The 14,783-nt window shown below is 40.8% G+C and overlaps 1 protein-coding gene across 1 annotated transcript in view; it reads right to left on the bottom strand.

Moving 5' to 3' along the window:
• The window catches only part of LOC139359287 (E3 ubiquitin-protein ligase KCMF1-like), a 34,996-nt gene that overhangs the window by 12,576 nt on the left and 7,637 nt on the right, over positions 1-14,783 (bottom strand). The window contains 2 exon segments of the mRNA XM_071081910.1: positions 299-396; positions 9,593-9,732. Coding sequence (XP_070938011.1) covers positions 299-396; positions 9,593-9,732 — 238 coding nt within the window.

Genomic DNA, 14,783 nt, shown 5'->3' on the forward strand with positions numbered 1-14,783 from the left:
CTCAACACTGAGTCACTTTTAGGAAAAGTTCAAATAAGTAAAAATAATTTGGAGATTAGTTTTCCTCTTTTGGGGGATATTATCCTTAAAAATAATCAAAATGACAAGCTGGATGCAGTGGCACTTGTGTGCCTATAGTCCCAGCTACTCAAGAGGCTGAAGCAGGACGATCACTTGAGCTCAGGAGTTTGAGACCAGCCAGGTCGACACAGCGAGATCCTGTCTCCAAAACAAAAAATCAAAATGACAAACGTTGCAAACAACTCTTTTCCTTGTCATCTCTTAGAAGGAGATTCAATCTCTAGGGGCTCTGTGTTCACGTGTAAGATGAGCTGCACAGTCATCCGTGACATGATTAGGATCGCCTCCAGGTAACGCTGCACGTATTGGACAAATCTGCAATGGAAGTAAAGAAAGCAGCTTAACAAATGAATGTCAAGAAGACACCTTTCCGGACGAGGATTCTGTTGTTTCACTATTATCAAGTTTTAACCAATAAAAAACTCAGCAGATCCTGAATTAGTGAAAACCAGTAGAAGCCTAAGCAAGAACGGTTCACACAAGGTCCCTCAGGGTCAAACACAACAGTTTCAGACACACCAAACTTGATCTCTGGCAGGGCCTTCTAACAGCCTGCCTGATTCATTCGTATGGCCTAGCAAAATAGTTTCCATTAAAAAAACTTTAAAAATATGCTATTCAGTGCACATTTATGTTTAAGTCCAGTCTTGAATGGTAAAGACAGATACAAGCCTAGGGCACACTTCTCCAAAGTAAGCTATACTTGAGAGACAATTCCCAAATAAGACAGCAGAGGTCTGATTAAATGCAACTGTGCATACATTCAATAGATATGTTGAATGTAAGACAGATTATGATTACTGATAATATGCAAATATGGTCTATAAATTTATGAATGTGACTTCCAAGGGGCATATTGTATGGAAGTCCATTTTTTAACCTTATTTCCCAAAGAAATGGGTGGTAAGCCATAAGCTTGTAACCAGGCCAGGCTCAAGGAGTAGAAGCTCAACTTTCCATGGGCCTTTTGGCAAGAGACAGGAGAAAGTAGGAATAAAATGATGTGTACACAGTCACGGTTCGGGGAGTCGGTGACAGGTTGGGAAGGCGGTGTTTATAGTTAACAGAATTGGTGAAACAGGGAAGGAGAGGGGAAGGATAGAAAGAATGAGGAGCTTTTTAAAGAGGAAAGGCCCTTTCTCTTCCGAAATTCAAATGGGCAGATAATGTTCTAATAATGGTAGCCAAGACTTGAAGTATGAACAATTTCAATCTTAAAGAACAGGGCCAAGAAGAAAGGTCTGAAGCAAGGGGCATGACCAAAGGGAGCCCCAGGAAGTGCACAGTTCAAGTGGTAGACTTTTGTCTTTATAAATAAATAAGAAGGTTAAAGACAGGATATGTGATTCATCTTGCTAGTACTTGAGCCAAAATTCTTTCACCTAGGCAAAATCTAGGCAATTGGTCAGCCTTATTATCTGCTGACAGCACATTGGGAGTAGGTGGTAGTGCTAGACATGAGGGGAGATGGGAGGGGTGAGACTTGGAAGGACAATCCTGGGGTATGGAGGGAAAACAAACTGCTCTGATTCCTGGAGCCCAAACAAACATAACTTCCCATCATCTAACAACCAGACAGCAGAAGTCCCCTGAGAGTTCAACTCTGATTTGGTATCAGTCTCTCTTATGCCTAATCAGCTGTCCTGATTATGTGACTCAGGACTCTGAGAAATATCCTCAGGAAAACCTAAATATGTTCATGAGAAATAACATTTAAGCGTGACAGTTTGCAAAAGAACTAGAGAGGTCACAATGGAATGTGATGAGGCAAATGAGAAAAAGAAGTAGATAGACCTGTCTATGCCTTCCTTAAAAGATGCCAAGGAAGGCGGTCAGATTCTTTCCTCTGTCAGTAAGTAGCTGTATGTGTCGCAAGTTTACAGATTATCCACTCTCTCTTTACTAGGAATTTAACTTCTGCTATCTGTACCATTCCTGTACTCTGACATTACCTGGTTATGTCTGATATACCTATTTTACTTTCATGTGCTTCTGGTCTTACCTAGCTAAACTGTAAACTCTTTGAGAGATGCAGCACAGTATGATTTGTCTTTGGTTTTAAACTCCAGACAGATTTGCTTTAAAAAAAAAAAAAAAAAGACAGGTTCCAGTTATTTAAAAATAAAACAAGCTACCTTAGAGACTCATCATTTTGAAAAAGTTAACAAGTGCTGGGTTATAGTCTTATTACAATATTATAAGTCTCTATAAGATTTTTATTTAAAGAGAAAATAACCACCAAAAGGAAAAGGCATCTTTCTTCTAAGATACCTTCCTTTATATTGGCCTTCGGGTAAAATCTATAAACAACTTGAGCTATCCAGAGATTGCTGCAGAGGCTTCGGTACTTGAGGGGACATAAAAATGTTGGTAGATGAGAAAAGTCTCCACAAGGATATAAATTCCTAGAAGGAAAACAGAATGGGAAGCAGAGATACCAAATGTACTAAGAATGTCCTAATAAGATAGATAATTTAACAAGTAGAAAAGTACCTTTGAGAGGAGGATATAAAATAAAGCCAAGATCTTTCCTTATTGTATATTGACTTTGGTTCTATACTCACAATCTTTTTTATTTCACTGGAGTAACTATGTTAAGATGGCAGGATGAAGGTATTCAGAACTGCTTCATTCATAGAGAAATAATATAAAACCAACCAATCAACCAACCAAACTTCCATAACGTCTAGGGATAAAGAATTACTGAGGATAAGAAATTACTGTGGTGGGAGGATCACCCAGGTTGACAGCTAGCATAGAAAATCAAGAGGCTAGGCAAGGCGTGGTGGCTCATGCCTGTAATCCCAGCACTTTGGGAGGCTGAGGCGGGTGGATCACGAGGTCAGGAGTTCAAGACCAGCCTGACCAACATGGTGAAACCCCATCTCTACTAAAAAATACAAAAATGAGCTGGGCGTGGTGGCACATGCCTGTAATCCCAGCTACTCAGGAGGCTGAGGCAGGAGAATCACTTGAACCCAGGAGGTGGAGGTTGCAGTGAGCCAAGATTGCACCACTGCACTCCAGCCTGAGCAACAGAGACTCCATCTCAAAAGAAAAAAAAAAAAAAAAGGAAAAAAGAAAATCAAGATACTAGGTTTAGAACCAAGTGGAAGATGTTGCCACACTTGGGTCACATAAAGTGAACTCGGATGAGAACTTGGAAAGGAAAACTAAGCTCAGATGCTGATGTGACCTCAGAGGCCTGGTCATCTTTTAGGTTTTACATTTTATATTTAGCAAGCTAACTCACGCTTTAACACAAAAACGCTTGTTCTTAAGACTGTGTTTTCTGAAAGGAAATGAAGGGAACAAGAAGAAGAAAGAAAAAGGAGAGCAAAGCGAGGCAGGAGAAATGGAAAAGAGGTGGTGGGGAGTGGGAGGAAGCAAGCCACTGTGCCACTCATGGCCACAAACACTTCTTAGTTTTGAGTGTGTCTTTCTTTCCACATCATGGTGCCGAATATCTCTTACAGCACAGGAAAACTCAACACAAGGGTAATTTTAGGGTACTGACCCTAAAATTATGACAGCTTGTCAACATTAATATTTATCATACTTCCACTGCCACATGATAGAGTAGTATCTATTATTCGTACAGGAAAATTCCATATAACACACAAGCTTAAAATTGTAACAACTTATCAATTAAGATTTACTTAACTGGCTTAAGTCAGTATTTCTTTAATTTGGCTAAGAATATAAATCATCGCCGGGCGCGGTGGCTCACGCCTGTAATCCCAGCACTTTGGGAGGCCGAGGCAGGTGGATCACCAGGTCAGGAGACTAAGACCATCCTGGCCAACACAGTGTAACTCCGTCTCTACTAAAAACACAAAAAACTAGCCGGGCGCGGTGGCGGGCGCCTGTAGTCTCAGCTACTCGGGAGGCTGAGGCAGGAGAATGGCGTGAACCCGGGAGGCGGAGCTTGCAGTGAGCCGAGATTGCGCCACTGCACTCCAGTCTAGGCGCGTCTCAAAAAAAAAAAAAAAAAAAAAAAAAAAAAAAAAAAAGAATATAAATTATCAGGGCCAGGCGCAGTGGCTGACGCCTATAATCCCAGCACTTTGGGAGGCCGAGGCAGGTGGATTGCCTGAGGTTAGGAGTTTGAGACCAGTATGGCCAACATGGTGAAACCCCGTCTCTAATAAAAACACAAAAAATTAGCTGGGCATGGTGGCCGTGCGCCTGTAATCCTAGCTACTCAGGAGGCTGAGGCAGGGGAATTGTTTGAACCAGGGAGGTGGAGGTTGCAGTGAGTCAAGATGTAGCCACTGGATTCCAGCCTGGGTGACAGAGCAAGACTCCGTCTCAAAAAAAAAAAAAAAAAAAAAAGAGAATATAAATCATCTGGAGCAATTGTTAAAAATACAGTTTCCTAGTTCTGGAAAGAGAGGGATTTAACAATCTATTTTGACAAAGGTCCTGGTTGATTATTAACAAACTACGTAAGTTTGGCAAATACAGCGATGATATTCAAAAACTGTATTTACTCTGTTATACGAAAACACCAAATGTTATTGTTACCTAACATAACAAAAAAATTTGGATTCACAAATGTCCTTGCCATTCTCAGTGTCGTCTCTGCTATTGCTTGAGTTTCCTCTTCTCCTTCACCATGCCACTGAGGGTCACCATCAATCTTGCTTTTTATCTGTAGCCCCTTTGGAAGCCTTTACCAATTGAGATAAGGTCCCATTCCAAGAACATACAGAGTCTCCATTTTTCCATGTGGTTCCAGGGCATGACTACCAGCCAGCAACCAGTTAGGGCACATTATATAGCACAGTTGCCAATGTCTTTAAAACATACCTTCTGAAGTCGTTACTCCACATATAAACACCGAGTCACTGCTGAATGCACAGAACTTCTCCTCTGTGAAAGCACCTGAAGTCAGCATGCGTGATTTTTTTTTTAAACAACAGTTCCACACATTCTTCCCCATACAGTTATCAACCATTCTAAAGCAAGTTTGGATTTCCTCTCGCCTCTCTCTTGAACTAATACAACCACATCAGACAGCATTCTCTCTCTGGGTACTATGCACAGCTTTAAAAACTATTCTTTATAACCACCTTCCTATTTCTTGTTCAAGGATCTATGCTATGAAATCCAGGTAAACTGGTAAAGTTAAAGTTCTGACTGTTAAATTGTATAATTTTGTTACCATGGACTAATCCATTAAGCATTTACTGAGTCCCAAATCAGAACTAACTTAACACTTTAGGTTAAAACATTATCAAGAAATGAGCATAGTTCCTGCCAATATTAAAAGTTCATATGAATTTCATCTCTTTTTAAAAACTGGGGCCAAAATTGGGGCAGGGCACAGTGGCTTATACTTGTAACCCTAACACTTTGGGAGAATGAGGCAGGGGGATCACTTGCAGACAAGAGTTTGAGACCAGCCTGGGCCACCCAGTGAGACGCAGTCTCTACCAAAATTTTTTTTTTAAAAATCGGTGTATATTTTTCATTATTTCTTCAAACTGGGGTACAACTCATGTCTCTGCTTTTGAGCGGCTCTTAGAACTCAGCTACAGAAACACCCAGGCTTATTATGCCAAGAGATTTTCTGATCACCTGCAACGCAATGGGGGGAATGGGGTTTAAAACACTTTCTCCACAGAAGAGTAATGACCCAAAAAGAGTCATCTGAATTTAAAGCCAACACACAAAACCTGTTGACACGTGTTATACTTTAGTGCTTATACAAAAAAAAAAAAAAAGAGAAGAAAGACATTCTATTGAGCTAACTAACTGCCACGGCCAATGACAACTTCAGGCTTTTGGATCTCCTTCCCAATTAAAAGTATTAGTTTATCCTACAAAATCTGCAGATACAATGAATACAAGACAGAAACTGAAGTTTTGCTTTGAGAATATACATAAAGGACTAGTGGATGATCTATGCTACATGGTCAAGAAACCCCTTTGGGCCTTGTAGAACCGTCTAGCTTGTAGCTACCTGCACCTTGGCCATCCATTTTGCCAATATAAATAAAGGTCCTTTCAAGAGTTGAGTGAGCGCACTGTTCAACTAGATTACAATCTAATTTTCTGCTGCTGCAGTGAACAGTTAATAAGTGTTCAATTATAAGTGAAATTAACTTACAATTGTGAATTACTTCATATTAAATGATTTTCCCTCTCAATTCCATTCTCCCATAATGCTGAAGTTAGATTTGTCACTGGCTTCTTTTTTTTTTTTTTTTTTTTTTTTTGAGACGGAGTCTCGCTGTGTCGCCCAGGCTGGAGTGCAGTGGCCGGATCTCAGCTCACTGCAAGCTCTGCCTCCCGGGTTTTTACACCATTCTCCTGCCTCAGCCTCCCGAGTAGCCGGGACTACAGGCGCCCGCCACCTCGCCCGGCTAGTTTTTTGTATTTTTTAGTAGAGACGGGGTTTCACCGTGTTAGCCAGGATGGTCTCGATCTCCTGACCTCGTGATCCGCCCGTCTCGGCCTCCCAAAGTGCTGGGATTACAGGCTTGAGCCACCGCGCCTGGCCGTCACTGGCTTCTAAAGAGCAGCATCTACATGTAATTTAGGAAGTCCTAAAAAGCAATTATGTTTTACATTTAAACATGGTTCTTGTACAAAAATTTATGTGTATGACGACATCTTGGGAATTCACAAAACTTGAAAGAGTATTAATATAATTTAGCTATACTGAAAAATAATTCCCAAGAAATCAGAAAGCAGCTCACAAAAGGGCTTGCGCTCCTGTGAGAATCTAACGATGTAGCTGATCTGACAGGAAGTGGAGTTCAGGCGGTGATGCCCACTGGCCCACCGCTCACGTCCTGCTCTGTGGCTCGGTTCCAAACAGGTCATAGACGGGTATTAGTCTGGTCCCGTCTGTGGCCCAGGGGTTGGGGAACCCTGGTCTAGAGGACACATGCAGGTAACGTGGGGCAAAGCAAGACAGCAAACAGAGCATTCAGAAAGGAACATGTTAAGAGGAATAGAAAAGGAGATATAGCAAGTTGTTGTGTAGATATAATCCCCCAAACCAAAATGATGTAAATCACTCTTGAATTCCCTAATTCAAAAATGCAAAACATTGAGGGGTGAGAGAGGACACACAGTCTTATCACCTGGACAATTACATGTAACTGTAGCACACTGGAGTTGATAATATGTTTCACATATATACAGAGAGGCATTCAAAACACTTAACAACTGGCATGGCATAGGCACCAATCCTTCAGAATGGACACTAGTCAGCATGCTACACTTGACTGCACCTGCTGAATGCCAGCCCTGCCTCTAGGACTTGACCCACATGACCTGAAGGAATCTTGTACTTTTATATTAAAGATTCTTATCTGCCTGCCATTTTTCACTTCGAAATGTCTGGGCATATGGGTGGAAAGAGAGGTAGATACAGCATTCATGCGAAGATTAAGGGCTAATGAGGAGAGATAAATCCTTAAAATATTCCACAAAAGCCCATATGAAAATAGAGTGACAACTGCCTTGGGCTATGTACCAAAAGCCTGGAAACTTAATGAAGGCATAAACACAACTCACAAGAAACAGACCATGAAACCATTTGCAGGTGGTGGGTATTTAATTTTCAAACTATGTATCAGGTATGCCAGAGTGTAAACAACCAATTTTGAGTATTTACTTTCCGGGGGGTGGGGGTTGGGGAGCAAACCAACCGGAGGCACGGAGGCAAGGTTATGGAAAACTGGGTTGTCTTGCCTTGTGGGGAGATGAGAATACTATACTAGGGACTACTGGCTGATGATAATAATAATATATGTTATTACTTGTTATATATCATTATATATATTTATTAATGATAATATAATGCTATTTATATATTACATATAATATATATAATAATACATAATTTTTTTGGAGACAGGGTCTTGTTCTGTCACCCAGGCTGCAGTGCCACACAGTGGCACAATCATGGCTCACTGCAGCCTCAACCTCCTGAGCTCAAGCAATTCTCCCACCTCAGCCTCCCAAGTAGATGGGACCACAGGCATGTGCCACCACGTCCAGCTAATTTTTAAATTTTGTGGAGACAAGGCCCCACTTTGTTGCTCAGGCCAATCTCAAACTTCTGGGCTCAAGCAATGCTCCCGCCTCAGCCTCCCCAGTGTTGGGATTACAGGCATGAGTCACTGTGCACAGTCTGATAATGATTTTAAGGATGCCTAAATTACAATAAGAACTCCATGTTTATCTTATTGTATTTAGGTAAAGGACCCAAACTTAACAGAAATTAAATCAAAGAAAAATGATTCCAAGTTTTCCACAACAACCAGCATGGAGATGCAACTGAGTCAGGATTCTTCATACGGGTATGTGGGACTGTACCAAAAGGCAGCAAAGTCACTTTACAGAATAAAAAGAACAAACTAAGAATAGTAATAAAATGTGACAACAGTAGTCTGAGGCTCTCCTAGGTGCAAGATCAGAGCATTTCTGAGCTGTTAAGACGGTAAAATTTGGCTTGATGTCTATACAAAATAAATTTAGCTACTGCTTGATACATGTTATAACAACTTCAAGCATCAAACTAGCAGTGTCAGTGGGAATAAAAGTAACCCTATATTATATGCATAGCTGTAGCAGAGTTAAGTAGAGACTCTGGAACCCAGAGGGACACTAGCTGAGTCCAAACACCTGCCCCTACCCCTGCCCCTTACTAAGCTGAATGTCCTTGAGCATGCTATTTTATTTCTCTGGGTTTCAATTAATTTGTTTTGAGTACATTTAGGGGTTTATTAGTTGATGCAATATGCAATTACTTGTGCCAAAATTCTCCCAATTCAGTATCTATAGTTCCATATAAAGCCTTCACTTTACCTATTATTATCAATGGTAAAGAGGTGGGGGAGAGACTCTTAGGTGTACTTTATCATTTCTTGAAGGTGGATGCATGCTGACTCAGATGTCAAGTAAAAAAGCCAACAGGCTTTCAAGGTAAGACTTTCTTTGTGTATTATTCTGGGTCCATGGCCTTTAGCCACTGGAAAGATCAGGATAGGAAGAACTTCTAGGGACCCCAGAGCTTGACCTAGGAGGCAAGAGATGTGATCTGATGAAAACCAGGTAAGATCAGCGATATGCTACAATGAGATGTGACAATGGATTATTATGATACTACCAAAGGTTTTTAAATTTCCTTGTGAAGTTCCTTGTAGAGGAAAAGTTAAGCAGAGAGCAAGGATACTGTAACAAGAGATGCACTGCAGGTTGCCGTCCTTTTAACCTTTCACAATGCATTGAATAAAAGGCTCCTGAATTTGGTCAAGACTCCATGCTGTGGTTTTAGCTACAGGTTAAGAAACCCAGTGTGAACAGTAAGATGCAAAAATGCAGCCTCCCATGATGTATAAAATTTGCTGTTAAAAGATGATTTTAATAACTATGCAAATGGTATCATTACACTGAGCAGGAAGTAGATGACAGTGACCTAGCTTTATTCATGTTAGAGATAATGCACTTTACAACATCATTTTAGTCATAAGGCTGCTGCTTCACTTACCACTTCTGTTGATGTTTCTGCATGTTCAGAAGTAACATGTTCTTGAAGAGATGTCTCCGTACAGCCCATTTTTCCACAATAGGGACAAGTAAAAGACTGTGGCTGCTCTACAGAGAAAGCTTCCCCACCATAGTATAAATCTGAAAAATAAAGTAGAATTGCATTGAGGAATATTAGTCTTTAAACACATAAAAATGTAATAAAGAAAGTGTGGGCCAGGAGCAGTGGTTCCTGCCTGTAATCCCAGCACATTGGAAGGACAAGGCAGGTGTATCACTTGAGGTCAGAAGTTCGAGACCAGCCTGGCCAACATGGTAAAACCTCGTGTCTACTAAAAATACAAAAATTAGCCAGGCATGGTGGCAGGTGCCTGTAATCTCAGCTGGTCTGGAGGCTGAGCCAGGAGAATTGCTTGAACTTGGAAGGCGGAGGTTGCAGTGAGCCAAGATCGTACCATTGCACTCCAAAATAAAGTGTGCCTAAAATATTCGACAACCTCACGTGGTCAAGGAATGCTTAGGTACCTATTTACATTGGTAATATCCTGATTCCCATGAGGACTCCATGTTGTTCCTCCAAAATTCCTTCCCCAGATAGCTACTATATATATAGCCTTAAGAGAGAACGAAGCAAACAACTCCATCCTCCTTCACTTATTTGAAACATTGGTCATTTTACATCTGGCTCTAATTTTATCGTAATTTATTTTTTCCTTATCTGTATACACTGTGGCAACACTGATATCAACAGAAAAAATCAGGAGGGTCTACCAAGAAACAAGGACAAATGTGCTCAGAGGGAAAGACAGACAACCATGATCGATATGAGAACTGCCAGATGTAGTTAGCTGTCTATAGAACACACTGCTCTCAGAGCATGGAGGATAATGCTAACTTAAGATACTACCAACAACATTAAAAAGGTTTTTTTTGAGACAAGGTCTTACTCTGTCGCCCAGGCTGGAGCACAGTGGCATGATCACAGCTCACTGCAGACTCAATATCTGGGCTCAAAGGATCCTCCTGCCTCAGCCTCAGACATAACTGAACTACAGGTGTGTGCCATCACACCCGGTTAATTAAAAAAAAAATTTTTTTTGGCAGAGATGGTGTCCCACCATGTTGCCTAGGCTGGTTTTGAACTCCAAGTCCTCCCACCTCCACCTTCCAAAGTGCTGGGACTACAGGCATGAGCCACCACGCCTGGCCTGTCACAAAATATTTCGCCCAACTGGTTTACTGGAAAACTAACCAGTAGTCTGTGGGAATAATTTGTTCACCTCATACGTTTATCTCAAGGAATAAGCCTATTTTTTCCATTAGGTAATTGCTATGGTTTGAATATGGTTTGTCCCCGCCAAAGCTCATGCTGTGGCTTCGTCTCCAATGTGGTGGTGTTGGAAGGTGGTGTCTTTAGGAGATGATAAGGTTGTTAAGAGCTATTAATGCCTTTCTCAGGAGTGAATTCTCGCTCTCTCAGGACTGAATCAGTTCCCTTGAGAGTGAGTTACTTTAAAGTGAGGCTGTCTGTCACTTACAACTGTTTGGTCTCTTTACACATGCCCACTGCCCCTTCTGCTTCTCTGCCATGTTATGACACAACTGAGCCCTCACCTGAAGTCCACCAGATGCAGATGAACCATCTTGGCCCCGTTAGTCTCCAGAATTGTGAGCTAAATAGACCCCTTTCCTTTAGAAATTATCTAATTTCAAGGATTTTCTTATACTAAGAGAAAACAGAGAGACAGAAACATCAAATAAGATGGAAGTATATTCAGTATGTTATGCCACCACAAGGAATTATTTAATTATTTAGCATAAAACAAACACCAAATTTAAGAGAGCTTTTGTAAGAAAAGAAAATGGAAGAAAGTGTTCATTACATGATAGATTTGTTCATATTCATTTTTAGGGAGATTTAAATGATCATAAAAGTTTTAGGTACCATGTATATATTGACCATTTATTAGGTGTACAAGACTTATCAGGTGGATTTGGAGTAAGTGCGGATAAATATATTAAGAAGAATAGAACTTCCTCATCTGATAAAGGGCATCTACCAAAAACTCAGCAAACATCATTTACTGGTGAAAGACTGGATGCTTTCCCCTAAGATCAGAACAAGACAAGTGTGTCCACTCTTGCCACTTCTATTTAGTATTTTACTGGAGGATCTATCCAGAGTAAATGAAAGGTATCCAGACAGGAAGAAATAAAATGATTTTTATTTGCAGATGACATGACCTTGTGTACAGAAAGTCCTAAGGAATCCACTAAAAAAAAACTCTTGGCGCTGGGTGCTGTGGCTCACGCCTATAATCGTAGCACTTTGGGAGGCGAAGCAGGTGAATCACTTCAGGTCAGGAGTCTGAGACCAGCCTGGCCAACTAGGAAAACCCCATCTCTATTAAAAATACAAAAATTAGGCTGGGCGTGGGGGCTCATGTCTGTAATCCCAGCACTTTGGGAGACCAAGGCGGTGGATCACCTGATGTCGGGAGCTCATGACCAGCCTAGCCAACATGGTGAAACCCCGTCTCTACTAAAAATACAAAAATTAGCTGGGCGTGGTGGTGCACACCTGAAGTCTCAGCTACTCAGGAGGCTGAGGCAGGAGAATCACTTGAACCCAGGAGGCGGAGGTTGCAGTGAGCTGAGATCGTGCCACTACACTCCAGCCTGGGGAACAAGAGTAAAACTCTGTCTCAAAATAAAATAAAATAAAAATATAAAAATTAGCCAGACATCGTGGTGCATGCCTGTGGTCTCAGCTACTTAGGAGGCTGAGGCAGGAGAATCGCTTGAATCCAGGAGGCGGAAGTTGCAGTGAGCCGAGATGGCACCACTGCACTCCAGCCTGGGCAACAGAGGGAGACTCCGTCTCAAAGAAAATAAACAAACAAACAAACAAACAAAACCCTCTTGGAACAAATAAAGAGGTTCAGCAGCACTGTGGGATACGAGATCTATAGGAAAAAAATCAATTGTTTGTCTATATGGTTGCAATGACCAATTCAAAAATAAAATTAGAAAACAGCCGAGCATGGTGGCTCATGCCTGTAATCCCAATGCTTTTGGAGGTAGAGGCAGGAACCACTTGAGCCCAGGAGTTTGAGACAAGCCTTTGCAACGTAACAAGGTTTCACCTCTACAAAAAATTAAAACTTCAGTCTGTTGTGGTGGCATGTGCATGTGGTCCCAGCTACCTGGAAGGCTGAGATGGGAAGATCACTGGAGCCTGAGAGATTGAGGCTGCAATGAGCCATGATGGCACCACTGCACTCCAGCCTAGGTGACACAATGAGAACCCATTTCAAAATAAATACATAAGCTAAAAATTCCATTTAAGACAGTAAAAGAATACAGATGCTCCTTGACTTACAATGGGGTTATATCCTAAAACTTGATGAACCTATTTTAAGTTGAAAATGCATTTAATACACCTAACCTACCAAACATCATAGCTTAGCCTAGTCTACATTAAATGTGCTCAGAACACTCCTGTAAGCCTACAGTTGGGCAAAATCACCTAAAATGAAGCCTATTTTATGAATTTATTGAAGACTGCACTGAAAATGAAAACAGCATGGTTGTATGTCTTTAAAGTTCTGTTTCTACTGAACATATATTGCTTTTGCACTACAAGATTAAAAAATCATAAGCTGAACCATCATAAACTGGGGACCATCTATTCTTAGGAATAAATTCAATGGAAGTGCAAAATTCATACTGTGATAACTGCAGAAGTGTGTCAAAAGAAATTAAAGACCTACATAAATGGAAACATATCCCATGTTCATGGATCAGCAGATTTAGTATTATTAAGATGGCAGTACTCTCCAAACTAATCTACAGATTTGACATAATTCCATTCAAAATCCTAGTTGGCTTCTTTGTAGAAACTGACAAGCTGAATCTAAAATACAGAAATGAAAGAGACACAAAATACCCAAAATAATCTTGAAAAGAACAAAGGTGGAAGACTTAGTCTTCTTGATTTCAAAGCTTACTATGAAGCTACAGAAATCAAGACAGTGTAGTACTGGCATAAAGACAGACATATAGGCTTGGCACGGTGGCTCACGCCTGTAATCCCAGCACTTTGGGAGGCTGAGGCGGGCAGATCACGTTGAGCTCAGGAGTTTGATACCAGCCTGGGCAATGTGGCGAAACCCCATTTCCACAAAAAATTAAAAAATCAGCTAGGCGTGGTGGCTTCCACCTGTGATCCCAATTACTTGGAAGGCTGAAGGTGGAGGATTGCCTGAGCCTGGGAAGCACAGGATGCAGTGAGCCAAGATCACACCACTGCACTCCAGCCTGGGTGACAGAGTGAGACTCTGTGTCAAAATACAGACAAAAACACCAGGCATATAGATCAATGGAATAGACTGAGAGTCTAGAAATAAACCCTCATTTACAGTCAACCTATCTTTAACAAGAGTGCCAAGACATTGCATTAGATAAAGAATAGTCTTTCCAACAAAAGATATTGGGACAACTGAATATTCACATGCAAAAGAATAAAGTTGGCGCTTTACCTCATTCCATATATAAAAATTAATTCTAAATGGGTCATATATCTAAATATAAGAGCTAAAACTATAAAACTCTTAGAAGAACACATAGGTTTAAATCTTCGTGACTTTGAATTAGGCAGTGATTTTCTAGATACAGCACCAAATGCACAACAAATGAAAAAATACATAAATGGGACATTATCAGAATTAGAACTTTTGTGCTTCAAAGCACACCACCAAGAAAGTGAAAACACAACCCACAGAATGGGAGAATATTTTTGCAAATCATCTATCAGATAAAAACACTTACCTATGGAATAAAAAACTATTACAATTCAATAACAAAGACATATTATCCAATTAAAAAATGGGCAAAGGATCTAGGTATTTCTTCACAGTAGATATACAAATGGCCCATAAGCATAAGAAAATATGCTCATAATTTATATTTCAGATAAATATAAATCAAAACCACCTGAGACACTACTTTACACCTACTAGGATGGCCGAAATAAAAAGGACAAAAAGTGTGGGGCTAGGTAAGAAATTATAGCATGAAGCCAGGTGTGGTGGCTCATGTCTGTTATCTCAGCACCCTGGGAGGCCCGCAAGTGGATTACCTGAGATCGGGAGTTCAAGACCAGCCTGGCCAACATGGTGAAACCCTGTCTC

The sequence above is a fragment of the Macaca nemestrina genome, chromosome 17 (assembly GCF_043159975.1).
Source record: "Macaca nemestrina isolate mMacNem1 chromosome 17, mMacNem.hap1, whole genome shotgun sequence".
NCBI lineage: Eukaryota > Metazoa > Chordata > Mammalia > Primates > Cercopithecidae > Macaca > Macaca nemestrina.